Source organism: Antedon bifida, chromosome 3 (genome assembly GCF_963402885.1).
Source record: "Antedon bifida chromosome 3, ecAntBifi1.1, whole genome shotgun sequence".
Classification (NCBI taxonomy): Eukaryota; Metazoa; Echinodermata; class Crinoidea; order Comatulida; family Antedonidae; genus Antedon; species Antedon bifida.
This window is the reverse complement of record NC_136228.1, coordinates 10629508-10643038: the sequence shown is the minus strand read 5'-3', so window position 1 is coordinate 10643038 and position 13531 is coordinate 10629508. Positions and strand designations below refer to the sequence as shown.

At 33.1% G+C, this 13531-nt stretch overlaps 1 protein-coding gene across 1 annotated transcript in view; it reads left to right on the top strand.

The window, feature by feature from the left end:
* The first annotated feature begins 1270 nt into the window (after window positions 1-1270).
* Window positions 1271-13531, top strand: part of LOC144837031 (allatostatin-A receptor-like) — a 28753-nt gene continuing 16492 nt past the window's right edge. The window contains exons 1-2 of the mRNA XM_078692012.1: window positions 1271-1574; window positions 6730-7442. Of these exons, the coding sequence (XP_078548138.1) occupies window positions 7033-7442 (410 nt within the window). The 5' untranslated portion in view covers window positions 1271-1574; window positions 6730-7032. The remainder of the gene's footprint in view (window positions 1575-6729; window positions 7443-13531) is intronic.

Below are 13531 nucleotides of genomic sequence, written 5' to 3'. Positions count from 1 at the left end.
GGTTACAATGACCTGCTCCAGACAACTTCAATCGGTATATGGATGGGTTAATAACGTTTTCTTGTAAATTAACGGACTGCAGTCGGAAATTATAATAGTCAATGCATGGTACTAGCAAGTGAAATATTGTGATAATGTTGCTGAAAACAGTTTGATGATGGTTAACCATTACCTTGGTGCAATACTAAGATACATCTATTGAAAATAACAAGGTTAATTCACGCTGCCACCGTGTGATATGAGATGGATCTGCGCGGAAGAAACACTTTGCACTCAGCTTTGACCTTATCAAAATGCTGTTAATCAAAAATTTACACAGCGAGGGAAGAATAATTATTTCTGTGTAACACCTTATTCATTGACATTCAAATTTCCTCTTATATGTTACTTGCTATAATTACCCACGGTGAGTAATTGTTTTGAAAACGATAGGATACATTTAACTGGGATGCTTTTCCGTGTGAGAAAGAAGTAATGATATAATTTGCTCTTATGCGCTACGATATCTCCAAATTAATGTATTATTACTATTACAGTATTCGCGTCCATATAATTATTGTCCTAAATATTAGTCCTATTTTAATTAGTATTTACAGCCTCGTCACCGAACGTTGTGTTCTTCGCCTGGGCTTCTTTCCCGGAAAAAAAATACACAATATCTCTCTTATGTTAATGTAATTGCTTTTTTATGTTTGATTAATTTGCCGTTAGTTTCAAATTGGAGGGGTTTTCTGTATGCCTCCACTTTCCTGTATTCCAATGTCGTTAGTATTGCACATCTAATTGACAACTGTTACAGTATGTACAATTTACAATCATAAACCGATAGCATGTTCAGATTTAAGACTGTCATTGCCATCATAAACTAGATTGATTACCCGATGATAGGTCTTTTAATATATCATTTATAGGCATAACCCTTTTTTCTCCTTTCGATATGTAGGCCAATGCTAAACTAACATAGTAATGCTGTATTAACAAAATGTGAGAGAGCGGACGGAATGGAACGAGAGAAGAGATAAATCGTAACAATTTAATTTTTTTAGGTGATAAACAAAAGCAACCATATTTATCTGTGGTATGGGTTGTCTGTGTGTGTTTTTTTTTTTTTTTTGCTGGACAGACTTGATCGAAGCGCAAAAATCCGTGTTAGCGCCCCTTATCGGCACAATCATTAAACCAATCAGTGATACTTAATAAGTAAACCAATAAAGCAAGTGCAGCATACCATAACATAACACGCCTCCTATATTTTAGCTTTTAATGACCGACTCCCATGTGGAGAGAACAGATGCCATTGAAAGACCGAAGATGCCACGGCGCAACATAACAAATACACGTTTATATCGAGATCAATAACGGAAGATTTTTGTTGACAAGTGTGAACGGAAATCAACGTATGGTGCAGGATTTTTACATTGAAAAATAAACTCGATAGAAAAGCTTCGTATAATCGATTTTCGGATGCTCTATTATGAAGTCACTGTTTTATGAACAGACGTGATTACTTCTATCAAAGTAAATAATTTAAAGAACAAACTATGGACTAAATTTAGATGCGTGCGGTAGGAAAGGTAAGATTCATTTTAATTAGCTACTTGACGTTGCATGTTTTAGATCAACCCAACTAACAAGGGCCCTGATTTAATACGCAAATACGGTGAATGGTTTGCGCACTTAAGTGGATGTCTAAGTGTTTGTAACAGGATGTGTAAGACATGTTACGTAACAATGTATTCACTTAAGTTTAGAGAAAAAATAACATTGCAAAATGCGTAATTAAGTCTTTCTAAATAAAAAATCAAGATTACAATTTTGGTTTATTTTTTCTATTATAATTATACGGTACCGAATGTAAAATAGCTATATGCTTCAACTAATTACATTTACCGGATTTTACGGTAGTTGTATAAAGTATAATAGGCCTAGATAATATCTCACGAACTTGTTTTTGAGATAGGACTATATAAACAAAATACAAAAAAATCGAAGATGATAAATATGCCTAATTTATGGTGAAATGGGAAAATCGATTCGACATCTTCAGAAGTTAAGAAAGCGCCATCAGTTTTAACTTGCTATATCTAACTAAAATGTCATAAACCAATCACATGCTTTTTGCTTAAAGATAGTTATAGAAGTGCCTAGGCCTAAGTGAAAAACTAACGCTTTATGTATCAAAATGTAGGTCTGTACTGGTCATGTTTATGGTAAGTCATTTTGCTTGCAAGATGTATTGCCCCCAAACATAAAAACACAAAAAACATACTTTTTTTCAGGTAAATATTTTATTTTCGATCCAATTTTTGGTCAAAGTTAATAGTAACTATTATGTGACATTACATGTAATATTAAACGCAAAAAAATAAATAAACATAATGACTAAAAAGAGATTTTTTGGTAATTTGTAGATTTAGGGTCTAATTAATTTGTATGTATATTCACGAAGTTCTTCTTACATGGTATAACATTTGTTTTGATAATCTTTGTTTCTTGGAAATGAACACAGTTTTTGCCAATCTACTTCAATTCCAGTTTACAATATTCGGTAATTCATTTTGAAGATAGGTGTCCGAACGTGTAGCCGAACTTATCGAGTAGACAGACTAATCATCGAGTAGCCGAACTTATGGAGTAGCCAAACGATCAGTCATTATCGTACCGTACCGGTATATCAATGTTTTATACAATCGAAAGTTATCATATAAAGATAGTAATAGAGATATTATGGGCATCGCCTAAATGCTTGTAGGCTATCAAACAGAATAGAAGAACCGATGTTTTTAAATGTAGGTCTACCGTCTGCTTTTCTATTTACGTCTATGTTTTGCGTGAAGTCATCTGATTATCATGAAGTTCGAACTAAGCATCTTACAAAAAATGACTTTCATCACAGTCATAAATCACGTTTATAGTTATCTAGGAGGGTGATTTTAAAATCTGCATATGGATTAGAGCGATTAGCAGTTAAGTCAGCTTTGTAACAATGTTATTGTAAGTAAAATCGGAAGTCAGACATCAGTACTATCCAAAGAGCAATTAAAGTCAGTCATTTAGAAAGAAGAGTTATTAGAATATGTTTCATGTTGTTTTGTGTCATGCCACATTTATTTTATAAATTCCGCAATAAATTTCACATTTAAATCGTAAAAGCTATTTCCACCTGTGTGTTTTCAGCCATCAATCTAAAAACTGTGTTATATTTTTATTCATATAAACGTCCAACTAACATCAACTCATAATTCTGTTGAGCTGTCGTTTTATTAAAATCTTCTTTATTTTGAAATTTCTTCGCTCCACATAGTTATATATAGTTACTTTATTTACATTCTGCCCTACATTATAAATTCCGTGATACAGCGGCACAAGTCAAATGTGACGCCAAGCCCGTAACCAGGATTTGTACAAGGGTGGTTCGGTTTTCCACAAAAAAAAAGGCAATACCTTGTACCATAGGCCTAACCTAACTTGAAACTAACCACTGGTCCAACATTGGTCATACACGTGACACTTAATTATGGAATTTGCCTAATATAGGAAAAAATACCATGTGGAGATACAGTACAGTTATTACATCATTTTCCTAAATAATTCCATTATTTGTATGTCATTATCTTGTTTAAAAAAGCATAAATTCAGGTTGAAAAAATGCTTTGTCTTGTAGTAGGATAACTGTAATGCAGTCTTAGAATTAAGACTCTTGTAATATACTTACACACTCCCTACAGTTCTTCAACCGATTTACTAGAGTTCGGATATAGTTCAAGAAAATGTAATTTGCTGATCTGTAACTAAAGCTCTGTCTACACTATCTTTATGTGACAAAAAAGTGTGATGTGCCCAAATATGGTAGTGATATGACATCATCATGTCCTTATATGGACACATCACATTTGTTTGTTACATAACGTAGACAGAGGTTAATTATATATGATATAATAACAATATTGTATTGCTAAATTGCAGGACAAAGTACCTAAGTAAGATTACACTTCCATTTTGGAACTGTTTTTTAGTTTAGTTGTATTTTTTATTTTTATTTACTTTGTTGTGCAAGTGCTTATATGCCCCTCTGGATGTTCCTTCTCACGTTCTCCTATGGATTTAAATGTATACTGATTATTTTCTTGGATGAGAAAGAAGAAAAATAAAAGAAAACAATGGAAAAAAGAATTATAAAATAATGTTAGGAAATTCACCAAAATTTATCTTAGACTAGAACATTACGATGAAGCTCCAATTTTAAAGAGGGCTTATATATATATTTCCTCCATGCCCCAAGTCTGTAGTTATTTCGAGGCTTTTCAAGTAGTATACGTATGAAACGCCATATGTGCCAAAATATTTATCTTTTTACTAATATTAAGTCAAAACTCCGTCTGGAACCCAGACTATCGAAAAGTAAGTTAGGGTTATTATCAATGTTTTTGCTAATATAAACAATAATCATGTTAAACCCGGAGCTACCCTTTAAAGGCCAATTTAAGCAGACGAGCGGTAGATAGAAATAGAATCTATGTCATTTACACAGAAAGCGGAGCAGGATAGAAACAGATTCGATTTTATGAAAATACCGCGAGGTAATCGTGGATTCTGGCCAGTCAGTCCCTACCACTCCAGCAGTGACTGTAACATGCAGTAGCCTCGAGGCCTACAAGTTAGCACCTACTTTCCACCACTCCGCTCGCGAATTCCGCGCGCTGTGTAAATGCGGTTTTCCGCTTACAATTAATTACCGCTTAACCGTTACGGCTCGTCTGTGTAAATTGGCCTTAAGGATGGTGATAATGAATGAATATCTCTCAACAGACAAAATGGAGGAATAACGTCTACATGTTGTACACATCTCTATTAGCACCTCCTTGAAACTGACGTGAATGCATCCTTTAATAACACGATTGTTAAACTATTCAAGTGATGCTGGTTGAAAGGGTATTTATATATATATTATCGGATTAGTTTTATCGGTACTAGACTCAATAACGTCATTCAGAATTTCGTTTAGGCTCTACTGTTATTTTTAATCTAAATGTTTAATAAATGTCGGAAGAAATTTTGAAACCCCGCTCGTCCACAGAATATTGAATAAATATAAACAATTAGAAATATTTTTTTTAAATAAAATAATTAAAAAATTTGTTACAGTACCCGATTCTCTAGTTGTCACTAGATACGTCCTAACTGACTATCGTCAGTCATTGATATACAAGTCTATGTGCATTAGATTTGTTTTTTCTATGTCAGTATATGTTACTGTATAACATGAATATGAGTATGTATTTATATTATTATTATTATAGGCCTGCCTTTGAATTTTTTAAAGTTTTAAATTTTATATGAACCGTAACTCACTAAAAATGATTTTTGTGTTTTTAAAGCCAATATGCTTTCTACTCGATCGTTTAAATTTACCATGGGTTTAAACATTATAAATTAGAATCAATCAATAACATTTTACAAGCCTATGTGTTGGCTGCCACAGCAGAACATCTGAAAAATTTGTCTTTATTGCGAATAGTGGATAATAAGCGCTTAACAATGAAATAGAGATATTAACTATATACAAAATAGATATTATTTCAAATTTTAAACAATTTAATATAGTATATAACCAATATGAGGTGATACATTACAATAATGCACGTGTAATCCGTATATAGTGCATTTTATTATTCGTTGATTTGCGTCATTTCCACGGAATTGATATTTTTAAATATTAAACCATAATTGAAACGAGAATTAATCTTTTAATTTAAAAGAAAATTGAAAACAACAATAAGATGCAATGTGTGGGAGTTGAAAAATATTATTTTTATTTTTTCTTACATAATAGGAATAGATTGAAAGATAATACTTGCAAATTGCTGCTCTAACTGCTTTTGTGTTTAGAGTGTGAAGTATGAGGCGCGGAAGGTCCAGAGAGGACATATAGAATATAAGGCTATAGTCATAGGTTATGGACGGCGATTCGATTTAATATTGGTAAAAAGATTTGAGCACAAATGGCGTTTCATATGTATAATACTTGAGCTGCAATCACCTTGTTGACAACTGAAGACTGGTGGACTAAAAAATGAAAATAACAAAAAATCTAACAAAGGTTATAGATTATTGTGTAGTACCATTCACTTCACATACATCATTTTTCTTTCATTTATTTACCCAAAATAAGCCTATTTCTAACCAGTGGCGAACAAAAACAACCGTGTATAAAATGTATCGTAGGGCCTATCTGTAATAAAAGAAATGAATAAATACGGGTTAAAAATAGTAAACATTGGATAACTACAATAATAATAATAATTCATAAACATTTTTCCTACGAGTTTTTGCCATCACGTCTTCTCTACTTCAATTCTACCCATCTAGTTTGCGCTTGCGCATAAGGGGACATTTTTAAAAGCATATATTTTAGATTTATATTTGAATGGCAATTCATTTACAGTAAATTAGTCGTATTGAACTGTGAGTGAATGAGTGTATAAACGCAATCGCTGCATCTCGAGGGAATCGACCAATCGTTTACATTTTAGTAAACAAAAAGTGATATTAAAGCGTACCGTATTGTATATTGAGGTTATACATACTATATCATTAAAACGTGGTGATAAGAACAGGTAGAATAATTGCTTGATAATACACAGTACTGTTACTTACTTCACCATAATTAATAAGGCCTAGACGGATTTTGAGATTTCTAATACTTTACCGTACTTTATGTCTTCCCAGATCTAGTGACAATCGAACGTCAGAATTCGCTTGCTGTGGAGTAATGAAGTGTTTGAATCAGTAATTTACATCAACTTCTCATCGACGTGTTCATGTTTTTCTAGTCCGACTATACTATGATGCCTAACCCTGAAAGTATTGGCTTCTAGTGGCAATCGCGGAAGATCCTCAGATACGAACAAGTGCGACCTATCCACAATTGCATTAGCATATTATACGTACTATTTACAACATAAAAACAAAACAGAGATCATATTCCACCATTGACAACGTAATATACGTTGAGTTTACGCAATCGACGTCATGGCAGAAACGGAGGATATTAGTAGTTTCGACTTAGATTTTAACTTCACTTCAATGGAAATAGAAGAAGAACCGCCACCATACGTTCTGGTCTTCTTCGAGGTGATGTTAATAGTCTTTGGTATACCAGGAAATATGTTAGTTTTGTATGTTGTTTTAAGGAACGGTGCAATGAAAACTGTTACAAATCTATATTTAGTGAACCTGTCTATCGCGGACTTGGTGTTCCTCGTTTTGGTTGTGCCAAGTCATATAATGCTGTTATTAAGTCACCCGATGCACAAGTACATATGTAAGGCGTACCAATATGTTCTACGCGTTACATTGGCGTCAAGTATTCTCACCCTGGTGTCAATGGCTGCTGATCGATACTACGGAGTTATGTACCCCATGAAGTGCCGAATACACAGGTGAGTTTTAAAAATCCGTCTATATTTACCTCTTTGGTCTTTCGGTATGTTTCATTTTTTAAACAATCTCTTTGGTCTGATGATAGTAATTGGTAGTGATAACTGTACTGTAGTGATAACTGTACAGCATTGATAACTGTACAGTACTCCAGTTGGTGTTACTGATAGTGAAGATAATGTCTGTGATGAAGATGAAGACGTCGTGGTGGTGGCAGTTGCTCTCGTGCTGCCGATGATATTTCAGTTATTAGGCTAATCATAGTGATGAAAAAAAATGTTCTTCAGTTCTGTGACTAGGGTTAGCGGACTCTGGACAAACACGTCACAAACACAATACAAACTCGACCGCACTTCCATAATAAAATTGATTTTGAATCATGATTGTCCCTTTAAATGTCATCCTTCAAGATGATCGTTATATCCACACAGGTGGCCGTATAGGCATTGTTGCTATTAAAGATTGTCCCATAAAGTATCCACTTTTTAAATTATTCTGTGAATCGTCGTTCTTGTCGCAAAGCTCTGTGCCCATATACGGATATGATGATGTCATATAACTACCATATTTAAGCACATCACTACCATTTTTGGGTACATCACACTTTTTTGTCAAACTAGTTTGATAGTGTAGACAGAGCTTTAGACTAAATTGTGATGATTATAATACATTTGAACCTGGATGCATTGCCGTTGTCCAAAAAATGGTCCTAAAATGTCACAACTCTGTACATAGATATCACAATTATTATCCAATAAAATATTAATAATTACGTCTTTGTTATAATTGTGGATAACACAAAACGAAATGTGAGATACACCTGCTCGTTCTTCCAGTGCTTGTTGTTCTACGTCATGAATTTGATTATTTCGCTAAAGGATTAATGCGAACAGAACGCACGCAACTTCAGTGTTCTCCTGCGATAGTACATATCATAGTGGCCTACAACTGTACACCATGCTGGTTTTAGAGACATACCGTTTATAATAAACGGCGGAATGTTTTACAGGACGGCGCGCGACGTTCATAACATTAACTATTACGTATGATGTTTGGTTTAGAATTAAACTTGAAGTTATGACCTTGCAATTGATTAGACCTATTTTTTTGGGATAAATTTCAATGAATATTGTCAATACCAATTTCTTTGTTTTATTTCGTACGAAACAAGATAGCAGGATGACCCATAAAGGTGAAATATACATTTAGTACGTTAAATTATCTTTCAAAGGGAAGGGTTTTACCGTATTCTAAAAAGCAATTTTTTTTTTCTTTTCGACATCTGTGACGCCCAATTAATAGGACACCTTCTCGTGTATCAATTCAGTGGACATATTTGTTGTTCGGTCTCGTGTCCCCTAAATAAGGGCTCTACTGTGTACAATGTTAGTTAAAGCTTGTAGACTTCATTATAAAACGTCTTTACTTCAGTAAGAAGTAAGTAAGTATGGTAAGTAAAAGTAAGCAAGTAACTTAGTAAGTAAGTACGGTAAGTAAAACTAAGTATGTAAGTAAGCTTTGAAAATTGAATGATTGTACTCAGCTCTCTTTTATGTAAATTTATTTAGGGCTATTTTTATTTTAAAATCTGTCGATACGTTTTATTGAACGTCATTAATATCACCACTATTGCAATTCATTCAGTCTTTCACTCTTTATTAGAATTCTAAACTAAATTCCAATAAAATAGACACACCTGGCAGTGGATCGCTTCAGTGGTGAAACACGTTCCTGGTCGAATAAAATAGTCTTGTTATTATATAAAAAACAGATAAATACTCAAAATCAATAATAATAATTTGACGTCCAACAATGATATTACCTTGAAATCAGTCATAACAAAATTAGAAAAGACACGTAGGTAAAATTGGATGAAAATGAATATAATCAGGTAATGCATAAATGAATGTTAAATTGAATATTATTGTAATTGTTTTAAAATTATGGAAATGTCACCATGCGAAACCAACAATTATTTTCGAATTGAATAAATGTAAATTTAACGTAATTATAAAAAGTTTCGTTCACACGCTTCAGTGTGAATGTAACTTAAAATTTGGAATACTAACCATACGCGCGCACAACGTCACGCATGTGAATTGTATATTGTCGGGCTTCCTTTCTATTGCAGTCACGGGCATATGGTTTAGGAGGTATAATCATTATACGGTTTTATTATACGGGTCGAAACCTTTGTTTCAAAAATTAATTTGCATTTAAATTTACAGTCTACTGTAGTTTGCCGACAATAATATTTCATGTTATTTAATTCCACCAATTTTTTGGGCTATTCTACTTTTTCCCGTCGTATGCTAAGTCTGTTTTCCACTAAGCGAATTTTATAAGCGTCAATTAATGCGCATGCGTATTCATATTTCTATCTTTTGTTTTTTAATTTGAAAGAAATAAATTACGCAAACCAATATAATATGATCTTATAGGAATGTTCGATTAATTCACCAGTGGAAACAAGGCTTTAGGACAGGAATAACAGGAAGACAGCACCTGCTTTGGGCTGTTACCGTATACAAGTTGATAATGGTTATACGATGTATACGGCCGTCGAAAAAACAGCATTGCATAGTTAGGAATGAGGATTTAAATTCATCGAAAATGATATTTTATTTTATCGGCAGTTAGTGTTGCTTAACGATTTGTCGCACCGCTCGTCTAGGCTGCTACAAAACACACAAGCTTTAAGAAACGTAACATAGCAAAATTAATTGGGCAACCTATTGTAAAGGGAGACATAAATAATAATTGCTTTTTCCTTGTACTTCGTTTTTACTCCTCTTCTTCCTCCCCTACTGGAAGGGTTTTGGCATTTACTTGCCGATATTCTTAACATTGATAAAAGTAGAACAGATACAGATTAAACATCTTTCGAAAAAAAAAACATGTGTAGGCTTACTAAGTTTCTTTTCATTAAAGTCAGTGATATGAAAAGCATTTATTTATCATAATTCATCGCGCTGACGATTGTTCAGTACTCTGTAGCCGGTAGTTATTCTTAAAAAATGCAGGTGTAAACCAGAATATACACGCAATGGATACATTATTTTATTGACTAGATGTTTGTAATGCCGAGACTATCAAAGCAAACACAATCCTCCTCATTGTGATACAACTTGGTGATTATCGATCCTTAATTCTGTGGAAATGGGCGAGGAGAGTATTATTCACTAAGTCCCCCGTTAGGGTTAAATCTACTTCAGCAACTGCTTTAGAACACTTGCAAGACAAGTACAACGATTATTAGAGGGTTCACAAGTGACCCATATTAGTTATATATGCCTGTCATGCCAACCTCAAACTTACAGTCAATAGAAAAAAATATATAATATTAATACCGCAGACAGGGAATTTAGTCACTGAATCTGAAGATCATGGTTATCAGAAATAGCTGATACTTCTTCAGCAGTTTTCCCAGTTATGACCATAACTTAAAAAGATACAATAATATAGCTATTTATTTTTCAGTTATCAAAACTGAACAAGATATATTTCCTTTTAAGGTAATATCTCACCTGAAGAAGAAATCCTATCATTTTCCAGTTATCATCACAACTGAAGATGAAATATCAGTTAATTCTTTTCCAGTTATCATCACAATTAAAGAGGAATTATCAGTTATTTGTTTTCCAGTTATCATCATGACTGAATAAGAAATATTAGTTATTCTTTTCCAGTTACTATCACAATTGAAGATTAAATATCATTTATTTCTTTTCCATTTACCATCACAACTAAAGAGGAAATGTCAGTTTTTTCTTTTCCAATTATCCTCACAACTGAAGATGAAATATCAGTTATTTCTTTTCCAGTTACCATCACAGCTAAAGATGAAATATCAGTTACCATCACAACTAAAGAGGAAATATCAGTTATTTCTTTTCCAGTTACCATCACAGCTAAAGATGACATATCAGTTACCATAACAACTAAACAGGAAATATCAGTTATATCTTTTCCACTTACCATCACAGCTAAAGATGAAATATCAGTTACCATCACAACTAAATAGGAAATATCAGTTACTTCTTTTCCGGTTATCATCACAGCTAAAGATGAAATATCAGTTACCATCACAACTAAAGAGGAAATAGTAGTTATTTGTTTTCCAGTTTTCATCACAACTGAAAAAGAAAAATCATTTATTTTTTCCAGTTACCATAACAACTGAAGATGGAATATCAGTTATTTCTTTTCTTACCATCACAGTTAAATATCAGTTATTTCGGTTTGCGCAGACCAGTATTAGTACTGGGCATAATACAAATAATACTATATTGTACACATGTCTCAATATAATGTCATTATTAACAAGAAACACAACTGTTAATACAGGATTGTCTCTGGCAATGTACGCTTTTGATAATTATCATTTCAAATATTGTTATATAAGACCTACATATTATACAAATTAGAAATGCAAACGAGACAATTATAAACTACCATAACGCTGAATTAATGAAATTTTAACTGCTTTTTGGTTTAGCGACGAGTGAATACGGTGCAATATAGAGTACTAAACGTACCACCAAGGGCTATTAATTTATTGTTAAATCTATAATTCGTTTTAACGTTTACTTTAACTGCTAGTGTACACTGTCTCATAATACATATTGTATGAAATGTTTATTCCATTTAAACTACATTTAAAAGCAGTATTGATGCATTAAGAACTACATTTGTTTTCCATGTTGAAAGCTATTAAATAAAGGCCTCTAAATCCACATAGCTTTAATGAGCGCTGATGGTAATGCATGCATTCCATCAATGTTTGGAAATAACATTTGCGAGACTTCACGTGCACAAAGTGAGCTGCTTATTGGGAAATTCAAAATAAAATACCACTAAATAAATCTTATTCATATGAGCTTTAATGTGGTCTTTGAATGAACTCGTTTTTATAAGGATATTCATTTAGATAAGTCTGTATATCCATATAGACTAATGCACGTAGTTATGTCAGCATCTCATATATCCATGTATTTGGTTTTCCTCGGTCACGTGTGCCTGTTCTTGAGGCCTATTCAGTGATAAGTTTATCCATTTGTTGTCGGTCATTACCTATGTCTCTTCTAATTCCTAGATATCTTAGTCAACTTACTTCTATACAACATACTTCTGAAAATATCTATATATAATATTTTTGACTATTATAATATTTGACTATTTGACTTTATTTGAAGAACCACTTTTTACCATTCATTCGTTGTGGGTAGGAATTTTAAAAGTAAACGTATCCGTATAAAGCTGACGTAGGCATATTTAATATGTTTAACTGATAGCTTAAAATCTGTTAATGTATTTGTACACATGTTGCATCTTTATCGTACTACTTGTAGTGCTAATAATCTGTATCGATATGATCCATTCGAGGCAGACGATCGGCTCTTAGCTAAACAACTTGTGTAGTTTCATGGTTATACAATGTTTCGGCCTGTGTCGTTTTTAGTCGCGTGCAAACGCGACTCTACAGCTCACAATGTCGGTCGGTTGGTTGGTCGGTCGGTCGGTCGGTTGGTTGGTCGGTAAACACTAACTCAAAATTGGACACGCGACTGCAGCAATTTATATGGCCTTGTTTTTAGAATGAGTGCCACCCATGTCTGTTCTTTTACAAAAATTTCACATTGAAATACGTGGTACTCTTATAAACGAAATGCCTATAGAGCTACACTCTTCCCTGCTATATAGAGCTATCCGTTGGTTTACTATAGGATACACTTAACCTAATCTGTTTGGCATAAGTGTTTGTCTGTTAAATATTAATTCGATCAGATATAGTATGTTCTCATTGTATATAACAAAACGTGGTATACATCCACATAGAACATAAAAATTATATTAACAATAAAATATAACGTGTTTAACTTAGTACGGTCGATTAAAACATGTTAAATCTGTTAATCGCTGTACAGTTAATTCCCAGTAACTAAACTGCATACAATTGCCTTCATCCAATCATTGTCATCGGCCTATAATTAACCGGTAATACGATATTTCTATTAGTTTAATAAGAATAATCAACAAACTTTATTTAGTGTTTTAATTTTAGAACAAGAATTAGAGCTTAACGAAGTGC